Raw genomic sequence first — 22,500 nt, 5'->3', positions numbered from 1 at the left:
GCAGCATAAGTTCCCTCTATGGGTTCAAACCTGCTTTTTGTGTGCCCTCAAATGAATGGGAGATTCGGTACATCGTGACGTCACGGTGGGTTTAGCACGCGCCACACTCATGTGAAAAAATTTTTTTTTCCCCCCATGTGATTTACTGTAGTTCACGCGGCGTGAGCCCTTTAAGAGCAATGCATCCCTGGGTAATGCCTACTGTGGCTAATATTAGCCGTTAGTTATGTTACTGTACATGGCAGTAAAACACCACTGAATGACCAAATTGATATAACTTTTAACCATTTCGAGTAACACTGTTTCCATACGGATCACCAGCGTTAGTTTGTTGTTTATAACACGTTATAACATGTCTTTATTTTTTGCACCAAATGATGGAGATTAGTATCGATAAGAATCGTTATCGATAACCAGTACCAGTACCGGAACCGGTATCAATAAAATCCAAACGATACCCATCCCTAGTCTATCCCCTCTGCTCCTGTCCTACCCCCCCCCCCCCCCCCCCACCAGAGAGGATGCTGGGTGAAACAGCTCAGTTTCCCGGACAACAATCCAGGAAGCGGAGAGGCCGGCTGCTTCCTGTGTCCCAGTGGGGCTGTGGGGCAGCACTTCCTGTTTTGGGCCCTCTGCTGAGAGAGGCAGGATGCTGTCTGCTAGAAAGATCAGTGAAGCACATCTGAGAAGCTCACCTCAGAGCCTTCATCTTGCCCAGGCAGCAAACTCAGGCTTCCACAGATCAAGCCATGGAAGTGATCCTAAAAGACCACTTGAGGCCGGCACCAAAAGCGAATCAGATCCCCGTTCACCGCCATGTTAAAACATAGATCTTCTATTACTAAAGGTGGTTCACCGCCATGTTAAAACATAGATCTTCTATTACTAAAGGTGGTTCACCGCCATGTTAAAACATAAATCTTCTATTACTTACTATAGATGGTTCACCGCCATGTTAAAATGCCCCACGTTTTGGGCATGATTAACATGGTCACCTGTCCAGTGATCGCGCAGCTTGCAGATAACGGACCAATAGCAGGCGGAGCTGCGGCTCTGAGAAACCCCTGGTCTCATGTGAGTTGCGCAAGCAACCCGAGATGGTGACGACCACACTCAGGCTGATTCAGGAATGTTTTGTGCAGTCCACAGCATCACACAATGCACGCTATGCATACTTGAAATGATGCCGGTTATGTAAACAAAGCGGAAAACGTGCGTCAGAAACTTTTCCTCTCTTCCCTCTGCTCTGCCTGCCTCAGACAGATCTCAGACCAGCTGCCTCATGCTCCAGATTACCATAAAATACTGAGAATTCAGTCTGAGTGCAACAGAAAAACATACATGGCTCCGACGTTGTTCTACCCGCCCACATTTAGTTCATTTTTACCTGCGCCCGACCCGGTAATTTACAGAAGTGTATTTTTTTTACCCGCAACCCGTGTTTTTTTTGTGGGTACCCGGTGGGGCCCCCGCGGAACCCTGACCCGGTGCAGGACTCTGGACCCAACCCAGAAACTCGAACCTGCGACTCTCATGTTGGTAGTCAGGGAATCTACCGTTGCACTACCGATATGCCGTACTGCTCCTTTCCTTAAATCCTTTCCCTCATACGCTCTTCCACCCATCTCTTACACTGACCTGTCTATCCATCTCCCTTTCTCCTCCCTCCTCTCCTCTCTCCTCCCTCCTCTCTCCTCCCTCCTCTCTCCTCCCTCCCCCCTCCTCCCTCCTCTCTCCCCCCTCCTCCCTCCTCCCTCCTCTCCCCCCTCCTCTCTCCTCTCCCCCCTCCTCCCTCCCAGTGAGGAGCGCATGACGGCAGCGCGGGTGAGGAAGTGTGTGAAGTGCACCACGGGCCTGGTCAAGTCGGAGGGCTGCAACCGCATGTCGTGCCGCTGTGGCGGCTTCATGTGCTACCTCTGCCGAGAGGCCATCAACGGCTACAACCACTTCTGCCAGCACGCCCGCTCGCCCGGCGCCCCCTGCAGGCACTGCCGCAAGTGCTCCCTCTGGACCGACCCGACGGTGAGCCCACTACTACAATGTTGTTTCTTTTCAATATTTGTCTAGATAGGATTTCCCCTGCCCTTTCAAGACTGTTGTCAAAAAAAAACATTGCATTTGGTGCAGTGCAGCTTCTTATATGATCGTTATCTATTGGACATAACCATAACTGCTACTGGACATAACCATCTGACTCATGGTAGCCCACAGTGACCTGGACATAACCATCTGACTCATGGTAGCCCACAGTGACCTGGACATAACCATCTTACTCATGGTAGCCCACAGTGACCTGGACATAACATCTGACTCTTGGTAGCCCACAGTGACCTGGACATAACCATCTGACTCATGGTAGCCCACAGTGACCTGGACATAACATCTGACTCATGGTAGCCCACAGTGACCTGGACATAACCATCTTACTCATGGGAGCCCACAGTGACCTGGACATAACCATCTGACTCATGGTAGCCCACAGTGACCTGGACATAACCATCTTACTCATGGTAGCCCACAGTGACCTGGACATAACATCTGACTCTTGGTAGCCCACAGTGACCTGGACATAACCATCTGACTCATGGTAGCCCACAGTGACCTGGACATAACATCTGACTCATGGTAGCCCACAGTGACCTGGACATAACCATCTTACTCATGGTAGCCCACAGTGACCTGGACATAACCATCTTACTCATGGGAGCCCACAGTGACCTGGACATAACCATCTTACTCATGGTAGCCCACAGTGACCTGGACATAACATCTGACTCATGGTAGCCCACAGTGACCTGGACATAACCATCTGACTCATGGTAGCCCACAGTGACCTGGACATAACCATCTGACTCATGGTAGCCCACAGTGACCTGGACATAGTGTTGCTGGCAACCAAAAGAAGCAATTTAGTCCCTGAGCAGCTAATGACCTGGAGCTGCTCCAGTAGCCCTATAGAGGCACCAGCGGGCCAAAAGCTCATCTGAAAGGCTTTGCCAAGAAATGGCTAAATACACCGTTGGAGGGTTGGTGAATGTGGCTTGGCTGCCTTTTTAACACACATAATGAAATGGATTTCTTTTGCCAATCATAGATTGTCACCCAAAAAAGTTGAGAGAATTGAACAGTTGATGTGCAGTGCACCACCCCTTGTTTAATTTGAACTCATTGGCCGAGGCCCAACCCAATACACTTTGCTAAAGCCTAATTAGGGACATTAACCAGACTCACGGGGATGTGGCTTTCTGTTTACTTGGCTTCAACATAACTGTAGTGTTTCTTTGCTAGATTATCCACAAAGTTGAAGTAGCCTTGCACTGGCCAGTTCAGACCAATCCAACTTCTCTAATCAGAAACTGCAGACCCAGTAGCCATAAGCTACTAAGACAGTTTGTTCCCAACAGAGCCACAGTCAGCCGACAGTTAACCCAGCAGATGTCAGTTAACTGACCTCTAATAGAGGAATGATCTGTATGGAATGGCAGGGTGACGACAATACGAATGCACTCTCAGGTGTTCTGGCTTTTACATGTGTGTACTACTGACTAAAACATTTGTTTCAAAGCAACTGCATTGCTAGTTAACAAGAGCTAGCACAGCCACCAATTATGTTTTTAACCCAACAGCTAAATGTGTAACTGCTGTTTTGTGTCATTGGAATGGCTAACTGTGTGTGTCTCTGTGTGTGTCTCTGTGTGTGTCTCTGTCTACAGCAAGATGATGAGCGCATCATTCAGGACATCCAGAAGGAAGGAGAGGCAGAGCTCAATAAGAAAGCTGCAGGTCAGTATAGAGAGGCAAAGTGACCGCCTACTTCCTGCTTCAGCACTGTACCAGAGATTTGTATCCGCCATTTATTTTCCCATAGACATTTTGTAAAATGCTGATAAAAAATAGTTTTACTTCGTCAAACCAAATGGTTCAGCTATATTTAGAATCGGGAGAGACCATAGAACATTTCCCTCAGACGACCCAAAAAAAACTACATCGAAAAAAGATTTTCTTTCAGACAACTTGACCGTTGTTTACAGTAGTCTAAGGAATCTGTGAGAAAAAATGACCCAACCTTAACCTAATTGCAACAGAAATTATTTTTGTTGTATTCAGCTCTTGAAACCTTCCAATTAAACATACTAAAAATCCCAGAAAATCCCAGTAGTGGAACATTGTCAAAATTGCCATTGTCTCCACAAAGGAGGTGATGTTTTCGGTGCCGTTTGTCTGACCGTCTGTCTGTTAGCAGGAGGATTACGGCAAAACTACTGGGCCGATTTTCATGAAACTCGGTGGAAGGGTGTAGTAGCATGGGCCAAGGAAGAACCCATTACATTTTGGGGCAGATTCGATCTGGGTCGGCTCAATGGAGGCGGCGGGGCTAGGGAAAAGAGTCCGTTGATAGGGATAGGAAGGTCTGGAGGAAGGTCGTAGAGAGTCTGGATTCGAGAGGTGAGTAGGGGGCATGGACAGGTGTATCGGGGGGGGAGTGTATGTGGGAGGTGGGAGGGTTGTGTGGTCAGGAAAGGGGCGGGGCTAGGGAAAAGCCCTACCAAACATACTGTAACATAACAAAACAAAACATAAAAAATTGTAAGTGTGGCTAATATGTTCTAATGTTACAGTTAGTGGAAAAGGGTGAGTTTTCATGCACATCTTGTTCCCTCAGACAGCCATCGCAAACCATAACTTCATAGTCATGTCATTCACGAGTCTCGCATTGGAGGCAATTTGATTTCAGCAAGGCACAGCGCAAGTTGTAGCTCAAACATGCAGACGAGTGGACAGGTAGGCTAAGTGTTCTCTATATCCGAAGGTTATGGATAAGTTGACCCCCATTTATCGTCTGTTACCAATGACAGTCATTGTCTGTTACCATTCAAAGTAGGCTAGCTTAATAAGCACTTACTAGTTAGCTAATAGCTTACTAATAGGTATAGCTTAATAATAGCTTATTAAGATATGTGTACTATCTGTTGTTATTCATTTTCTTTGTGCAAATAAACAAACATAAATAAACAATAAACACTTACTCTGGAGATGATGTAGCCTACCACTTGTGCTCTTCTCCCTACTTATACTCCAACCACTTATAAAGCCTCAGCCAGGCGGTAATGCAACAAAGGATGCCAACTGCCATAAAACACCACAGAAGGATTTATTACATCACTGATGACATCACAATTGCTCGAGTGACATCACAATTACTCAAGTGACATCACTGATGACATCAAAATTGCTCAAGTGACATCACTGATGACATCACTGATACATGACATCACAATCGTGGCACACACGCCGCCCGCCCACTTATGTTTCCTGTTAGGACCACCGCAAGGCATCACTGCCAGAAAGCCATTAAAAGTAGAAGAAGACTTTCAGGAAAGACCAACAGGAGAGGAGAGGGGATCGGGTTTTACAGAATGTAGGGAAACAGTGGATTGATAAATTCACAAGGAGGCGGTAATGCAACATAAAGGATACCGACTGCTATAAAACACCACAGAGGAAGAAGACCTTCAGGATTAATTTGCCCAAGATCTTCATGCTGCAGATGCCAGCTATCTGTACCAAAAAACAAATACCTCAGACCTTTGATGAAGAACATGGTTGTCCAAAGAAAAAGAGCAGACATCTATTTAGAACAGAATGATGATGAGCAAATTGCACTTGGAGACCTAACTGTGAAAATGTAACAATACCTTGATGTGGTGATCAAATAATCATTACATACATCAATTGGAAACCAGAAGTGGTTACATTGAAGCCGAAGGCCTCAAATATTTTGAGTGCATGCATCTAGGAAGGACAATAATGATGTTGATGCAGAAAACTGCTGCCAGACTGGTAAAGACTGACATAAAAGATATCAAGATTCCCAGAGATGCATATCCCTCAAAATATATCATCTGCCAAAGGAAACATGGAAACCCTTCAGCTTCTCCTCAAAGAACTGTTTGCTGGCGAGAACTGTGAGTTAAACATAGCTGCAATAGGACAGGCCATGCGGCCAGCAAGGGTTCTCATCACGCCATTACAGATAGGACTGACAAATGCATCACCAATTTGGATCTAGATTTTTGGTGAAAACACTTAACCTTCAATTCTGTTCCTCATATCAGGAGGTGAAAAAGTTGAGTCAAGTGCAGCTGCTTCTCAAGGAACATACCTCCCTGGCAATGTTGAAGGCCACTTCATTCAGTACATTGCTGATAATGTTGACCATAACATCAGAACCATTGATGGCCACAACACATTCCATGGTATGGGCCTTATAGCTGGAGTTACACCAGAGAGCCAAACCAGTACCTCTGATAGCTGTGACATCATAGCAGCAGTTGGACACATCAATATCCACATGTACCCACATGGATTACTGGTGAATTACATGGAAATCAGAGACCCCTGGCCTTTCATCCATGTCCTATGGGAGGATTGAGAATGCCACAGGTGGGTGATTCTCATGAACATGGGACAACTCATAGCAAAACTAAAAGATATCAAGAAGATATCAAGTAGGATCTAATTTCACCATTCAAATTGAAATTATAAATCACTAGGCATCTTGCGCGCTACGCGAGCTCACCTGCCTTGCAGCTCGCCGAGCTGGCCCTGCAGCTCGCATAAGCAGCTCATCCGCTACGCGGCCTCGCCCTGGTTGCTCCTTGATGGCATACTTCAGGGATGCTGGATCACCTGTCCTGGAGCTGGCAACATACAGCTGTCCATGGCTGAAGACAAGCCAGACTCCCACTTCTTTCAGTGTCTGCCCCTGGGACTTGATTTTGCTCTTATGACATCACTGATGATGTCACATTGCTTTTATGACATCACTGATGACATCACACCCTCTTATGACATGACTGATGATATCACAATGCCTCTTACATCACTGAGTGTGTCACAATTTATGACATCATCACTGAGACATGTGTGTGAGTGGATTTATGACATCACTGATGATGTCATCAGTGGGACAGACAGACAAACAAACAGAGCCCTAGCTCCCTTAGATAGATGTGCTCATTTTTTATGTATTTCCAGACACTTGTAGAGACACTGTGAGGGAATAAATTCATTACCGGAACACATTTTTTATTGGAAATATGAAACAACAAACTTTTTTTTTCCAATGGCAATCACTTCAATATGCTCAAGGGTAGTGGGTATCACCCAAAATGTGTATGATTAACAAATACGAAGTTGTAGCTAACATTGTGAGAAATGCCATGTTGTATTACGACTACATACTTACATGAGAAAATAAAAATCTGTTCTACTTAGAGACTCAACAACCATTTCTGTGGATTCCTTGCTCCCAAAAATGTGTAAATAGACACCAAATTTGTAATTCGAGGTCTAGTTGGAGTCAAGATATGGCCAAAATTTTAATAATGGCAGCCATTTTGAAAAAACTTCATTTTAACATACTTCCACTAATGGGATTTTCTGGGATTTTTACTACAGTGTTTCGGGCATCAATATGAACATAAAAATGTGAAAATAAATTCTGTTGCAATTAGTTTAAGGTCAAACCTTATTTTCCCTAGACATCTGGAAAAGTATTGAAAATCAATTTGATCATTTCCAGGTCTTGACTAGTTTGGGAATTTGAGAAAATGTCTGGAAAAAGTATGGAAGTTTTTGTGGTTATGGTCCGTTACACACATAATTACAGCAGGGGCAAGATGTCTTTCTGCATAAATCATATTGAACACCAGACAAAATCTTCAAAATAAATCAAGGTCTGGAAAAATTCTGGAATGTTTGAATTGAAAATGTGTAGGAACTAGGATCTACAATTAGGAAACAATGATCATTAAAGAAACTGTAAACAATGGCATGATTCCATGATTGGAAGTTGGAAACCCTCATTACTGTTTTCCTTGCACCTGCCTTTTCGACACAAAATGGCCCCTGTGAAAAGGGTGTATCGTGGCAGCCCTATTTCGAAGATATGCAAAGGACAGACAGACAAACACAGACAGAGATTCCCGGAATTGTTAGAGATAAGACAGACCAGAGGCCCATACCACGAATGTAGGATAAGCAGATCCAGGATCTGTCCCTTGATCTGGTTTGGTTTAACCAGATCATTGCCATCTAGCTAGATTCTAGCTAAGTCATACCACAAATCTAGTTCTCAACTCGTTAAGTGGATCCAGGTTTTTCTAATTAAGTTGAGAGTGTGTGCACCTGAAAATGCTCGTGAACAGGAGCTCGTCCCCACGAAAGAGGCGTGGTTTGTAACAACTAGCCAATCACAATGGAATATGGACAGCTCCGATTTTACAGCGTCAGACACGCCTATTTCCTCATTCATTGAAAGCCACATCAAAGTGGCAAATTAACAGCTTTACTGCATGTCACAATCAAAGTCTGCGTTGGATTTGAGTCTGTTACTGAAGGACTGTCTAAAGTCGTTCAAATGACTGTATCAGTCATTTGATTTCTGCTGCTGTTTCTGTCTAGTGCCTATAGACGGTTTTCACCAGAGCGCAACCCCACAGCACTTCCTTTTTCTCAGCATTCGGCAAACTGCAGAAATATTCACTTGACATCGTTACTTTTGTTTTCGCCGCTCCATAGCAAACACTGCAACAGGAAGTGAGCGGGGGTTCAATTTAGAATGTTTTTGTTGTCAAGTTAAAACCGTCTATACAGCAGATGAATATAGGTCTACTAAAACCTGCATGTGTTTTTTGTGAGTAGGAGTGTAAACTCAGTCTAAATTTCCAAAATCCATAGGCCTATTTAGTATAGGATCTGAATCAACACGGTGCGGGCGTAGTTTTAATTGAATAAAAAATAAAAATAGCAGCTCTGTTGCACACAGCGCACCTTAGTCCGCTTTGGTGACGTTTATGGTAACCTTTTTACGCAGGTGATTTAGTGATATTTCTCCATGCACGCAGCGTTCAGCTGCAATCAGCAGGGTCAAACGTGCTTGGGAGCAAATAAAAATGAATAGGCTACTTCACGCTGGAGGAACAAACCATAATCTCAAGGAAATATGAAGAATTCAAAGATGAAGGCTAATAAAAACCAAAGGCAACACTGCTGAACATAATAATCACAGAAAGGAGGGCTGGCAAAAAAAATGCAGATTGTCTCGATGCGTAAATTATTCAGCTTGCTTGATTTCGCTACCGATGTTCAGCATCTCCGTTGCGCACACGGTGTGCTTTGGAGACGTATGATTAAATGGGTCTTGGCGGTCGCAAAAGACTCTTCTCTCCTTTTCCAGGAAGCTCATTGGTTCGTGAGAGGTGCCTTTTAAGGTTTAATCTTATCCTTGCAACTTAACCTGCTATCGACCAGGTTAAGTGTGAAGCATAAAGCCCAATTTATGCTTCATCTGCCGACACTTTTGAAACGGTCGCCGACAGAAATGGGGACTTGAGTCGACACTTTCAAGTGTCGGCGAGCAGTGTCTGCTACCTAGTGAAATGTCTAGTGTCGCTGACTACGTCATAGTATCACGCAAATCTGATTGGCTATATAGACGGCAACCGCTTGACTTCCTTGTTTTGGTTGGGGTCCACCCGCTAGTTTTCGCTCGATTGAAATTAATGAACGTGTCCCCGCTATTTTTATCAGCCTGTCCTTGATGTATGACTTCGTGAAAATCACAAAGAACGTCGTGACCAATTTCCCAGAGAAAGAGGAGGTGAGTTGTGTGGTTGTGTGCTGTTTATATGCGGATGCAGCCAAGTACGTTACATCTTGCCTCCCAGGTGGTTTCACTGTGCATTTCGTTCCCTCTCTTGCCGTGGCTGTCTGCAGCTGCTTATAGCCTTCGAGTGTCACGTGACCGTTGAACCGAGGCGAACGTCCTCTGAAGTATAAATGCAACACCGTGAGCGACACTTTCTTTTTCGTCTGCGACCATGTGCTGAGCGACACTTTATAATCAGTATAAATTAAGCTTTAGTTGCTATGGAAATATATCTCGGTAAGAAGTTAACTAGCGTCGTAGCACGGCAAACCCAGGGTTAAACCTGAAGTGACCTCGCTAAGCCAGTAATCTTGCTTCGTGGTATAGGCCTCAGGTGGATGTAGGTTGGGTTAGGTGTCAACCTTCCAGCCAACCCCAGAGACCGGATCACCAGTAATATTTACACTGAGGAACTGGACTAGAGGAGGAGAGATGATTGATACAATGTTGATTGACCCCTCTCTCTCTCTCTCTCTCTCTCTCCTCCCCCCCCCTCTCTCTCTCCTCCCCCTCCCCCCCCCTCTCTCTCTCTCTCTCTCCTCCCCCTCCCCCCCCCCTCTCTCTCTCTCTCCTCCCCCCCCCTCTCTCTCTCTCTCTCTCCTCCCCCTCCCCCCCCCTCTCTCTCTCTCGCTCTCCTCCCCCCCCCCCCCCCGCTCTCTCTCTCTCTCTCAGAAAATTCAGGGAAGCGGGTTGGCCCCCCGCCCGAGCCTGTCACTGCTCCCAAGCGGCCTCGCGTCGTGGTGCCTGGACGCAACCCGCACGACCTGCCTCGAGCTGCCATACGAGCTCCCCTATTGGTCCCCCAGCAGGTCATTTACCAACAGGTCCAGGCCCAGGTCCCTGTCGCCCTGCACGCCCTGAGGTTCCCTCCGCTGCCCCCCCCGGCGCCCTACGTCCCCCCGCTGCTCCACCTGCCCCCCCTGAACAACAATAACAACCACCACCACCACCACCCACCTGTCAACCATGACCACCAGGTCCACGTGATGGACCTGCCCATGCACTACGGACCCCCGCACCGCTACCACAGACGCTAACACACACATACACGGCCAAGTTCTTGTTCTTGCGAGAATCATCATGTTCAAGACGAATCCGCCCTCTCATCGGCTGAGGTTGCCTAATAAACAGTTCTTGTTCTTGCGAGAATCGTCACGTTCAAGACGAAAGGTTGCCTAATAAACAGTTCTTGTTCTTGCGAGAATCGTCACGTTCAAGACGAAAGGTTGCCTAATAAACGTTATTCCTGGCTGAAATGTTCTGAGGCGGCTGTACCAGCCTGACACACAGCGCCAAGTGTGTGTTCCTCCTGGGATGACTGTCTGATTCACCAGCTGAAACACACACTTTCTCTACCGTTACACTTTGTCATTTCAGCACCGTTTCTGAGATCTGATGCTGCACGATCCACATGCGGCCTCTCGTCCATCTGCTGTGTCTAATGTTGCTGTATTTTTTTTATATGTGTGTATGTGTCTGTCTTTTTTAGCTCCTTCCTCTGGGTCTCTTTGCTCGGTTCGTACGCGCTTGTGCAGATTTCCAGCGGCCACTCCAGCATGTGGTCCGGCTGATCGGAACCAAATTCAAGTAAACTCCGCCTCCTGGGAGCGTCCAGACCTGCCAGTCGATGCGTCCTCCTCACATGTTCAGACGATGAAAACCGTGCTGAAATGACAAGTGTACCTGTAGAGAGAGAGAGACGCACACCAAGACACCTTGCCTTCCCCCACCGAGCCTGGGGTTTCTTTTGTTTTATTTTAATTTGCATCGTATCAAGTTTGAATGTTGTGGTCGGTTGATTGAATAATTTAGCACCTGGATACAGTTTATTTACGGTTTCTAAAGATATTTTTGAATACGTGAAATAAGTTAGCATTCCCTGTATCTTTGGCACAGTTGAGCACAGTTTTCTAATAAAGTTTTGTTTTGGCATTTAGCATGCTTCTGCTTGTTGCCTGTTTGACATCATCTTCATCTCAATGCCTTTGGGCTGTTCTGGCTTTGTGTGGGCGGGGCTGGACAGAATCTCTCTCACTTTCTTTGTCCCTCTCTTTCCCCCTCGTCTCACGCTTAAAAAAAAAAAAGAGCTGACTCATGATAACTCAGCCCTCATGCTGACTCATGATAACTGAGCCCCGATGCTGTCCCACCAATCACATGGCGGACGAGGCTGCTTTCCACCAATCGTGGCGCTGAGACAGCGGGAGCTTTGTGATGTTGCTGAGAGCAGATTTCTTTGTTCAGCCAAGTGTGTTGCAAGTGTGACAAATCACTTTGCCATGCACGCACACACACACACTCTGTTACACACTTACAGACCCTTGTTTCTGCATGCAGACTGTAAAAGTACCATTGTAGCCTGGGGGCCCTAATGGTTTTAGTCATGGGGGGTTTGAGTCGGAGCGTGTCTGTGTGAGGGGGAATTTGGCTTTAATCAGCTTGTGTCGCAGGCATCATCCCGTGTAGTGTTTTTTTATGCACGACAGACATTGGACTCACCCCCCCCCCCCCCACCCGATATCTGAATATGCCGATATTTTCCAACTCTTGGCCGATACCGATATGCGCGCATTTACCCCCACCTAATGTCAGAGAACATCAAGTCTCTCCTTTAATGGAATAAACACATTATTATGCCTGCTCTTATCATGATGGGCCCACTGGCAGACGCAGACATAAATACTAAGTTTTTCAAAATAAAACAACTTCAACTTATATATCTTATTTATTTAAGCATTTGGGCAGAATTAAAGTGTCATTGTATCGACCTGTCATATCGGCAGAAATGTTCATTTCGGGCCCATGCCGATTCATTTTAAAGCCTTTATCGGCCGATACAGGTAACGTGCCGATATGTCTTTGTGCTTGAGCATCTTATAACACCAACAAAGGCTTGTTGAATTCAAGTCTCCAGATAGAAAATATCTCCATAGTAAATCTGTGTGTGTGTGTGACTCCATGTTTACGACCGCCACGGGACGCCTCCAGCATGATGGCGTTGTTGTAATCGCCCAGTGACATTTGACCCCCAAACCATGTGACACTTGACCCTGACTCTTGCTGCCGGCCTTTTGGCTCTCCCAAAACAATCAAGTCGCCGTTCCAAAGAGATCCTATTCTACTGTGTTCTATTCTGCTCTGGTCCTTGCAGAGGCCCTGGGCCTGCCAGATGCTGTGTGCAAATCCTGGATTATAATCTGATCGCATTAAAGAGAATTATCTGCTAATGACTCATTTAATTCACAGGACAAAGGATTGGCTTAACGACGTGATACGGCTGAATAAACGAGACTTCTGCCTATGGCTGCAATTCTGTCTCATCCATACACACGTCTGAAGTTATTACAAAACATTTACACATAGATAGATATACATATATATATATATGTATGTATGTATATATATATATATATATATATCGAGGACTGAACCTCAATTGATGGTAAATATGATGAAAATCCATTTGTTCACTGTTGCTCCAGTTATGCACATTCACCTTTCATCTGTCATGAGATTTAAATGTCAGCTGTAAATCTGAGCATTCAGCAGTAAATTAACAGTCTCCATTCCCTATTGAAACATGTTGTCCATTCTTTTTGACTCCCCCTGAATGGGACAGATTTGACTAAAGAAAATATGCACCAGACATGACCCATACATATCTACTGGAACACCTGATGCACCAGACATGACCCATACATATCTACTGGAACACCTGAGATGCACAAATATCACATCCTGTTATTCTGGCTCTGTGTGAGTGTGTGACTAACTACAGTGCATGCTCCCATATCAGTGTCTCCAGCTGTTCCCCTCACACACACACACACACACACACATTATATTCTTTGCATCTATTTTTCATAGCAACCCAGACGACCTTCACGCTTCCAGATATTATATCAAAGGGTGTGTGTGTGTGTGTGTGCGTGCGTGCGTGTGTGCGTGCGTGCGTGTGTGTGTGTGTGCGTGTGTGTGTGTGTGTGTGTGTGTGTGTGTGTACATATTAAATCCCTGTGTTTGGCAGCATGTGGTCCCTAGACAGTATTTGCGGCCTGAGTTCCACCTCCCCTGACATTGTTTGTGAATCTTTTTTTAACTAGTGTTTTTTTAACGAGTGTGTGTGTGTGTGTGTGTGTGTGTGTGTGTGTGTGTGTGTGTGTGTGTGTGTGTGTGTGTGTGTGTGTTTTTAATCGAGTATTTTTTTTAATGAGTGTGTTTTTTTACAGCTGTGTGGCTCGATTGAGACCGCTGGAGGGTCTAATGGTCTAAATGAGGAATTTGATATAAAACCTTTTCTATAAGTGTCTCCGTTGCCCTGCTTTCCAGCTCCCTCTTGTATCTGCATTTTGTTTGCACTACGAGGTTTGTAAGTATTATTCCCAAATGATGTCATATATTATGGTAACCCTTTGTTGTTATTTATTGGTATGGTTTTGTCCATAATTATTCAATATCTTGAATCTTGAATAATATTGCCCAGCTATATGCTAGAGGAAGTCAGCTGTAGCTCAACCAGGTAAACACATGGATGTGGTGCAGAAGGCTGTTTGTTCAATTCCTGCATCAGATTCTGGCTGAAATGGTCACATAAGATGCCCACCTCATGTCTTTATCATCAGTAGTTTGAACACTGATATGAATAAGCTGATGAAGGTGGCAGGACAGACCCTGGCTTTAGCTCAGTGAGATAAACAGCTACTTGGTCTGTAGTTGTTCACTGGTTCAAATCCCACCAGTCTCACTCTTTATGTTTTCACATCAGATGCCAAAACCAGAGGAAAAACTGATGCACTCGGAGAGAAACCTCTCTCAAGCATTGGATTGCTTTTTGGAGCTTGTGGGTTCAAGCCTCCGGCACTCTTGAGGTCCTGGGTTCTAACCTCATGGAGGCAGCCACATAGAGATGCAGGAACATGCGTGTAGCAGGTTTGATCCCTGCTCCACCACCACAGTTAGTGGCTTTTGAAAGTCGAGAGCCAGAGGAAAAACTGATAAACTCTGGGAAAAAAACTGTCATTATGACCCAGTAGCTCAGTGAGTTGGAATTGCTCTTTAGCAGTTTGGACCTTGTGGGTTCGAGCCTCAGTCAGTTTTGAAAGGCAAACAAAGGCAGACAATGGGTTAAATAAACAGCAAAGCAGGACAACAATTTCATTAAACAAAGGTCATCTAATAAATCTCAGTCTCGATCTCAGGAATGAAAACACCAACGCAGAACAAACGGATCTGAGGCCTAATCACAGCCTGTTAACTGTTCAGGTGTGGCTGGTTTGACTAACTGAGGCTAAGGGCTTTTAGACACTTAACAAAAACCTTTTTTCTAGTGGTAAATCAATAAGAAGTTACCCGGTTCTAGCGGTCAAACCACCTGGCCTAATCAGGGCCTAATGGACAAGGTGTCTGATTTTGATTCAGAAGACTGAAGGTTTGAGTCCCTTTATGGTCAACTTTGTAGTTCAGCAATTCCGGAAGTTTCTTTTAGAGCAGCAGGCATTATAACTGTGATTGGTAGTAGTTGTCAGTTTCTTCTAACCACACGTAATCTGTCAACATGCATTTGAACTAATTTAAGGTACTGTACCGATAAACGGAGATGGGAAAAGTACAGACATTCTTTACTTAAGGTAGAAGACAGTCACTTGTGCAAAAGAAGACTGGTAAAGGAAGTAGGCTACTGTTTACTCAAGTAAGAGTAAAAAAAAAAAGTACAGACTCTGAAATGTGCTCGAAAGTATAAAAGTAAAAAAGTATTTCTACGAGAGTCCGAGTCAATTTATTCACCATTTGCAGTAGAAACTACATTGGAATTGGCGTGTAAGGATCTTAAAAACATAAAAACATACATAACAAATCACACCGACAAAATATTAAAACGTATTGATATAAAAAAGTAAAAGAATAAAAGAGAATAAAAGAGACAAATACACTTGTGGATAGGTCTGAATCATCCGGCTCAGTTTGAGTTGGCAGTGGGCGAGTCGAGGAATCGATCACGTGAGATGCCTAGTTTCATATGACTGACCCACTGGCTGCATGAGAAGATCAGAGTGGACACAGAGATTTGATTTCAGCAATGCAGATGGTAGAATAGAGAGCAAGCAGGATGGCAGACAGGTGAAAGATAAATTGATGTCACGCGCACGCGCGCGCGCGCGCACACACACACACACACACACACACACACACACACACAGAAGAAGACACAATTGCAATTGATACAATCTTGTGCAGTGTGCCTGCCTTGTCCTGCTGGCTCACCGTAACCTCTGCCAACAGTCTGTGCCAGCCTCCAGCCAGCAAGCTGAATACTGTGCTGCTGGGTGGGGTGGTTACGTGTGTGTGTGTGTGTGTGTGTGTGTGTGTGTGAGAGAGAGAGAGAGAGAGAGAGAGAGAGAGAACGGGCAGTTCACTGGAAAATCAAAGTACATTAAGTACATATTGTTCCTCTTACTTCTTGTGCTATTTATCCATCTAGATCATTTTGGTGTGAGATGCCGAGTTTTGAGATATCGGAGTTTTGAGAGATCGGCCATAGAGATGTCTGCCTTCTCTCGAATACAATGGAACTGGATAGCACTTGTCTTGTGGTGCACAGAGTGCCAAGAAAAATACATTTGAAAAACTCAGCACTCTCGCTCATTCCAGAAATCATGACCCGGTTACTCAAGGTAATACAAACGCTCTAAAGCAGGCATGTCCAAAGTCCGGCCCTGGGGCCAATTGCGGCCCGCGGACAGATTTTAAGTGGCCCTCGTCTTGTCTCTCAAAATATACTATATGTGGCCCTCCACACAGTATTGGTTAATCAAGCAAGTTCAATTTGCATTTTTTTCCTTCACCTGTACAAGCACCAAGTAGGAACAGCACATGCAGAACTAATGTTTTCAGATGGTAAACAAAATCTTACGAGTACATTTGTATGTGATTTTTCATTTTATTCATAACCTATATGTGAGAAGCACCCATGGCCCCCCAGCATTTTCACATTATCTAATCTGGCCCCCATTCAAAAAGGTTTGGACACCCCTGCTCTAAAGGGGTACATAGCACTACAGATACTGTAAGAGGAGGAATATGTATTTTTGATTCAGGGGTGAACTGTTGCTTGAATCAGTCTTCCTACACATCCTCAGTAGGCTGGTGAGACTGTAGATGGGATGGGAAAGAGAGAATAGAGGAGGGGGGAGGGGCTTGTGCGGTTTCCTCAATGATGAGCTCCTCTCTGATCAAAGGCAGACCCTCTGCTCTCACACACACACACACACACACACACACACACACACACACACACACGTTGCTGTGTCAAGCCGGCTCTGATGAAGGATTCTCTCCTCCTCACGCCCTCAATTTCAGACCCGTCGCTCTCCAGCAGCTGCTGTTGCCATGGCGACGGTGTGTGGTTGTGGGGGTCTCAGAAGAGGGGTGGAGACAGTGACCATTTTGCACACACAGCCTCTCCTCCACCCCCCCCCCCCCTTCCCCGCCCAGTGTCTTCTCTCCATCACTCGTTCGCCTGGAAAAATATGAGAGCGCGGACTCTGCCTGCAGCCTCGTCACTGTACCCACAAACCACTGCGCCCTTTCCTGGGATCTGGGTCATACTTTGGAGTGACTCATCTTTTCGGCAGAATCAATCCAGACAGATGGTGAGAGAGAAGAGAGGGAGGGAGGGAGGGGTGGAGGGAGGGAGGGAGGGAGGGGTGGAGTGTGGCGGTGGTGACAGACTTTGGGATGGCAGAGAGAGAGAGATGAGGCAGAGAGGATGGATGGAGGGGCGGGGTGTGTTTGTTTTGCCATGTTGGGTGTTCCTCTGGGATCCACAAGCCTGACGGGGGGAAATGGATTAGAGAGCTGCTCTGGAGGCTCCATCATTACATTACCACCGTGAGAGAGACAGAGAGCGAGCAAGAGAGAGAGAGACTATGTGAGAGAGAGAGAGAGAGAGACTATGTGAGAGACAGAGAGCGAGCGCGAGAGAGAGACTATGTGTGAGAGAGAGACAGAGAGCGAGCGCGAGAGAGAGACTATGTGAGTGAGAGAGACTGTGAGAGAGAGACAGAGTGAGAGAGAGAGAGACTGTAGGGGGGGTTGCCCTTTCCCTGCACCAGAATAAACGTTTCAACACAAAGGCTCTATTCAGGAGACAGGGGGAAAATGTGTGCGTGCCTCCATATGTGTGTGTGTGTGTGTGTGGGACAGCACAGCACACGGAGCTGCTGTGGTCAGAACTTGGATGGCCACCAAGTATGTAGCATTGTGTGATGATATGATGAGAAATGAGCGGCGTAAAGGAAGGCTGTGATAGGTTAAAACCATAAAGGAAGGCTGTGATTGGTTAAAACCATAACAATCATCTTCTGACAAGTTACATTTTCATTGTGCAAGATGGAGAGGGAGAGACGGAGCATATTTCAGTGCTGAAACTCAATGACAGGAGGAGGCAGGTTTTATATTCCAAATCCCAGTTTTATTGGTCATCGGATTTCAGGTGAACCAATGGCACGAGAGGAAGATTCAACCACAATATCAAAATAAAATAAAGAAAATTATACAAAATAATAATAGAAAAGGAAGTTCCAGTTATACAAAGCAAAGACTTTTCTGTTAACATTTTATTTTTTTTCCTTTTATTTTCCTACTGCCCATAAACTCAGTAAGGCACAGTCATTACCACATGTTTGCCCTTCCACATCCGTTTGTCTAAACCTTGGTCACCATGGAGACGCAGCCTAGAACCGCGCTCTTCGGATTCTCTACTGTTCTTTGCTGAAATGGTCAAAAAAGAGAGAGAGTCGGCCGTGACTGTGGACAGAAACCACTGCTTTTCCATATTGATTTCCACGTCGACAGGATGGCTCAAGGTGGCGCTTCGTTCAAGCAGGGCGTCTTTACTGCTGCATTAGAAAATCTATGGAAATCCAACTAATGGACGACGTTGAAAGCAGTCCGTTTACAGACTAACAGACGTTGTTGAAAGCAGTCTGTTTATAGACAGACTAACAGACGTTGTTGTTGATAACAGTCCGTTTACAGACAAAGTTTTGCAGAATGCCCAACACCCTAAAGTCAGCTTCTTCTTAGCGGAATTTATAGAGCGCTAAAGTCACGTCCTCTTATAACCCTCCCACATAACATTTCACTCTGAGCAAAACAAACAAGAAAAAGTTGAGCTTTTTTGCTTTTGGTCCGAGTGAAATATTTGATGGTCTCTCCCGATTCTAAATATAGCTGAATCACTTGGTTTGACCAAGTAAAACTATTTTTAGAAGCATTTTACAAAACATCGAAGGAAAAATTAACAGGAAATGAAATCTCTTATGTCGCACGCTTATGAACCCGGAAGGGCGCGTGACTTTGGCGCTCTATAGAGAAGGAATCCTGATGCGGTCTAATCCAATTATAGAAGGGTTTCCTGCGGGAGACGTCATGTGACACAGGTCAAAGGTCACCGCAGATGGACGGGGATTAACACCAAAGAAGAAGATTGAGGTCATTAGGCCACTGTTACAGTCTCTTGGTCGAGGCTTTGTGTGTGTATGAGATAGTTAATGACGAGCACCAGATTCCAGTTGTGAGTGAGATGATCGTTAGTTCCAGTATCAAAGGTTTGGCTTTACTTAGTTTTTTACGTTTGGCAGGAAGCAGCTTTCACAATAAGAGTCTATAAGAGCATTTCAGTCCAGTTGCTATATGGCAACCCAACGCCCACCCATGATAATGTCTGTGCCTTGGATATAGAAAAAGAAATGAATGCATTGGTTTCGTCGGCGTCAATGAGCGTTTCTTCCAGTAAGACAGGAGAGTGCAGTAAACATTATGTGACCGTGCCATTTTTTAAATTTTTTATATATATTTTTTTAGACTTTTTTTAGTTTGTGGAGGGAAAGGAGGACAACCGTTTTCTTCCCGATTCGACTTCCTACATCCTGTTTTGGTCCAGGAAATCAAAACTTCCCCCGACGCCCGCCAATGAGAACACAGCTAGAGAATGACACGGGAAACTGGGCTTACATTTTGCAGTTGAGATGAAGAGAGCACGTGTCAGTTACATCATCTTCAATATCTTTATCATCATCATCGTCCTCATCAGCAGATCCACTCCAGTTACATCACATAATCGTCACAGCGAGCGAGGCGACAGCGCCGGCTCTACAAACAAACATACATACTGGACCTGGAGCGGTAGAAAGCTGTTCTTCCAGTTAGACAAACGTACAAAAAGAGACTTCTACATCACCCAGTCTTACAGAAACAGACCGTCGGCCCTCACATGGACGAGTTAGATCCAGTAAGCTAGAAGCAGCCGTACTAGATCTTAGAGATGCACGATATCGCTACGTCATCGGCCGATAAAGGCTTTCAAAAGAAATATCGGCAACAGCCTGAAAGGAACATTTCTACTGATACGACAGGCCGATAAAATGACTCTTTACTTATGCCTGATGCTCGACTATAGGTTTTCTTCTCAGTGAATGTGTACATTTTGAAAAGCATTGTATTCATATCTGCATCTGCCAGTGGGCCATCACGATAGGAGTAGGCATAATAATGTGTTGATGTCATTACAGGAGAGACTTGATGTTGAAATGATGTGAAAATAGGTGAGGGAAATGTGTGAATATATCGGTGTTCCTCAATCGGCCAAAATAATTTGAAAATATCGGCATATCGGCAAAAAATCCCATATTGTGCATCCCTAAGATCCAGTGCAGAATCTGTTTTTAGAAGATTGGGTTGGGTAGAAACTGATCTACCAGAACCAGGTCCGACACCATAAATACTGCCACCATGTGCTGCTCACATAGACAATAGAGACTAATAGAAAGACAAGGTGGGGAGGGGTGGGTGCATTTGGAGAGGAGGTGCTCTTTAAGGTAGCTCTGCTCTGGACGGAAGGGGGCGGGGCATCCAAGTGAGAGGGGGGCCAATCGTAAGGCGAGGAGAGAGTGAGTGACGGGTGGGTCGGGGGGGGGGGGGGGTCAAGCAGCAAACCGGATCGGAGCAGGAAAAGTGCACAGCCCCACGGTAACTATGGCAACAAATATAAGGTGAGGCACCGCAGAGCAGAGCAGGGAAGAGAGAGAGGGAGGGGGAGAACGGAAAGAGGGGAGGGGGGAGAGATGTGCAGTTCGTCAACATATTAAGTCGTAAGCAATACCGCGTTCAAGACAGCTCGGAACTCGGGACAAAACGAGCTCCGACCTGCAAAAAATGAATTGAACGGTTGTCGAGGTCGTTATTACAGGTTGGGAAATTCAGGTATCATTTCAAAGGCCCCAGTTTGTCCAAGTTGGCTTCACCAAAGTGTTTGTTGACCTAATTTGAGGTGTCATTATGCAACGTGTGTTTATATTTCTCTCTGATTTAATAACAGTGTGAAACGCAATGTTGGAGGTCGGAAACTCCGAGTTGAAACTTCGGAGTTTTCTTGAACGCGGCATGAGGGCTGGTAGGGAGGTAGGGAGGGGGATAGGTAGATGTGTGGAGGGGGTAGGGCTGTTGTGCTCAGTACTCCCACAGGGTGGCGGTGTCCAGGTCGTCGGCGTTGGCCTTCAGCACGCCGGCGTGGTCGCCGCGCAGGTACTTGCCGTCGGCGGCGTGTTTCACCGCCAGCTTGTTGTAGTCACAGAACTCAAACAGGAAGTCGACGGGCGTGTCGCTGCTGCTCACCACAGACTGCTCGCTGCCCACCATCCAGTATTTACCTGTCGAGTCTGGAGCAGGAGAGGAGAGGAGAGGAGAGGAGAAGAGAGGGAAGAGAAGAGAGGGTACAGTATGTGAAAAGGTTCCCACACCTTCTTAAAGGGATACAGGGCATGCTCTGTGTGCAGTCATCAGTAGTGTGCATGCGCTGTGGCAAACGAGGAAGTAACTACAGTTATACTCTCCTGTTAGTTCGGTTACTCTTTGTTTTGTTCTCGGTCTGGATTTACTATGAAAATGACCGTTTGACCTAACTTTGGATTATTATTTCATCACGTGGTGAGTGCACGAGTCCCAACATGTACATGAGAGTCTTTATGGCGCTGTTTGAATGTGCATTTTGGGCGACTGAACCATAGTAGGCAAATGTCCCATTGACTGCCATTGTTAGCGCTAAGCTATTAGCATTCGAGGGCTCTACCACAGCTTGTAGTGCACGCAGATGGAAAATAAAGCCATGTATGTTCTAGTTTTAATAGACAATATGGCAAATGGCTCCCAAAAAGGTGACATATCCCTTTAAAGTCGAGCTGAACCCAAAAATGACTTTTCTTTTCTTTTAGTTCAAATACCTGGGTATGCAGTGCACCTATTTAATAATGTATGCAAAAGAAATCACAAAAGTTTTTCACATCAAAAGTTCATTTTTCAAGATTTCATTGATAACAGTAATGTACAGTTTGCTGACGTCACCTAGTACTATCAAATTTCTACCCCATTTCAACCAATCATATCACGACATACAGCTGTCAATCAAATCTTCATTTCAGGATAATTTTCTCTTCCAAATGAAGTAGAAAATGGCGCCTAGTGCCTGTCATCTGGCAGAATTCCTATCCCATAAACTAACTACTAACTTGGCCAATTGTTAGAAACATGAACAAAAAACAAAAACTATAATCTCTAAGAATGCAAAGAAATGTAACTGGCTCGTTAAAACGCGCATTCCAGGGATATCGTATTTACAGAAATAGCATAAAAGGCGCGCGCTTGAGAGCGTGGTTGTCAGGGGTCTGCCCACGGAGATTCCAGGCGGGCGGGCAGCACCCATGCATCGGATTGTCCGCTTGCTCCGCACGAAG

The 22,500-nt window shown here is 45.4% G+C and overlaps 2 protein-coding genes across 3 annotated transcripts in view; one reads left to right on the top strand and one right to left on the bottom strand.

Annotated features, from left to right (window-relative positions):
* rnf216 (ring finger protein 216) overlaps positions 1-11,732 on the top strand; it is a 41,171-nt gene extending 29,439 nt beyond the window's left edge. For both annotated transcript variants that reach the window (XM_083648573.1, XM_083648572.1), the window contains exons 15-17: positions 1,800-2,022; positions 3,714-3,783; positions 10,385-11,732. In XM_083648573.1, coding sequence (XP_083504699.1) covers positions 1,800-2,022; positions 3,714-3,783; positions 10,385-10,749 — 658 coding nt within the window. In that variant the 3' untranslated portion in view covers positions 10,750-11,732. The remainder of the gene's footprint in view (positions 1-1,799; positions 2,023-3,713; positions 3,784-10,384) is intronic.
* Positions 11,733-18,166: 6,434 nt separating this feature from the next.
* fscn1a (fascin actin-bundling protein 1a) overlaps positions 18,167-22,500 on the bottom strand; it is a 39,107-nt gene continuing 34,773 nt past the window's right edge. The window contains exon 5 of the mRNA XM_083650252.1: positions 18,167-21,429. Within this exon, the coding sequence (XP_083506378.1) occupies positions 21,221-21,429 (209 nt within the window). The 3' untranslated portion in view covers positions 18,167-21,220. The remainder of the gene's footprint in view (positions 21,430-22,500) is intronic.

Source organism: Poromitra crassiceps (assembly GCF_964638095.1).
Source record: "Poromitra crassiceps genome assembly, chromosome: 13".
NCBI classification, from domain to species: domain Eukaryota; kingdom Metazoa; phylum Chordata; class Actinopteri; order Beryciformes; family Melamphaidae; genus Poromitra; species Poromitra crassiceps.
Note: the sequence above shows the minus strand (reverse complement) of the source record. Positions and strands in the feature narration are given on the sequence as shown.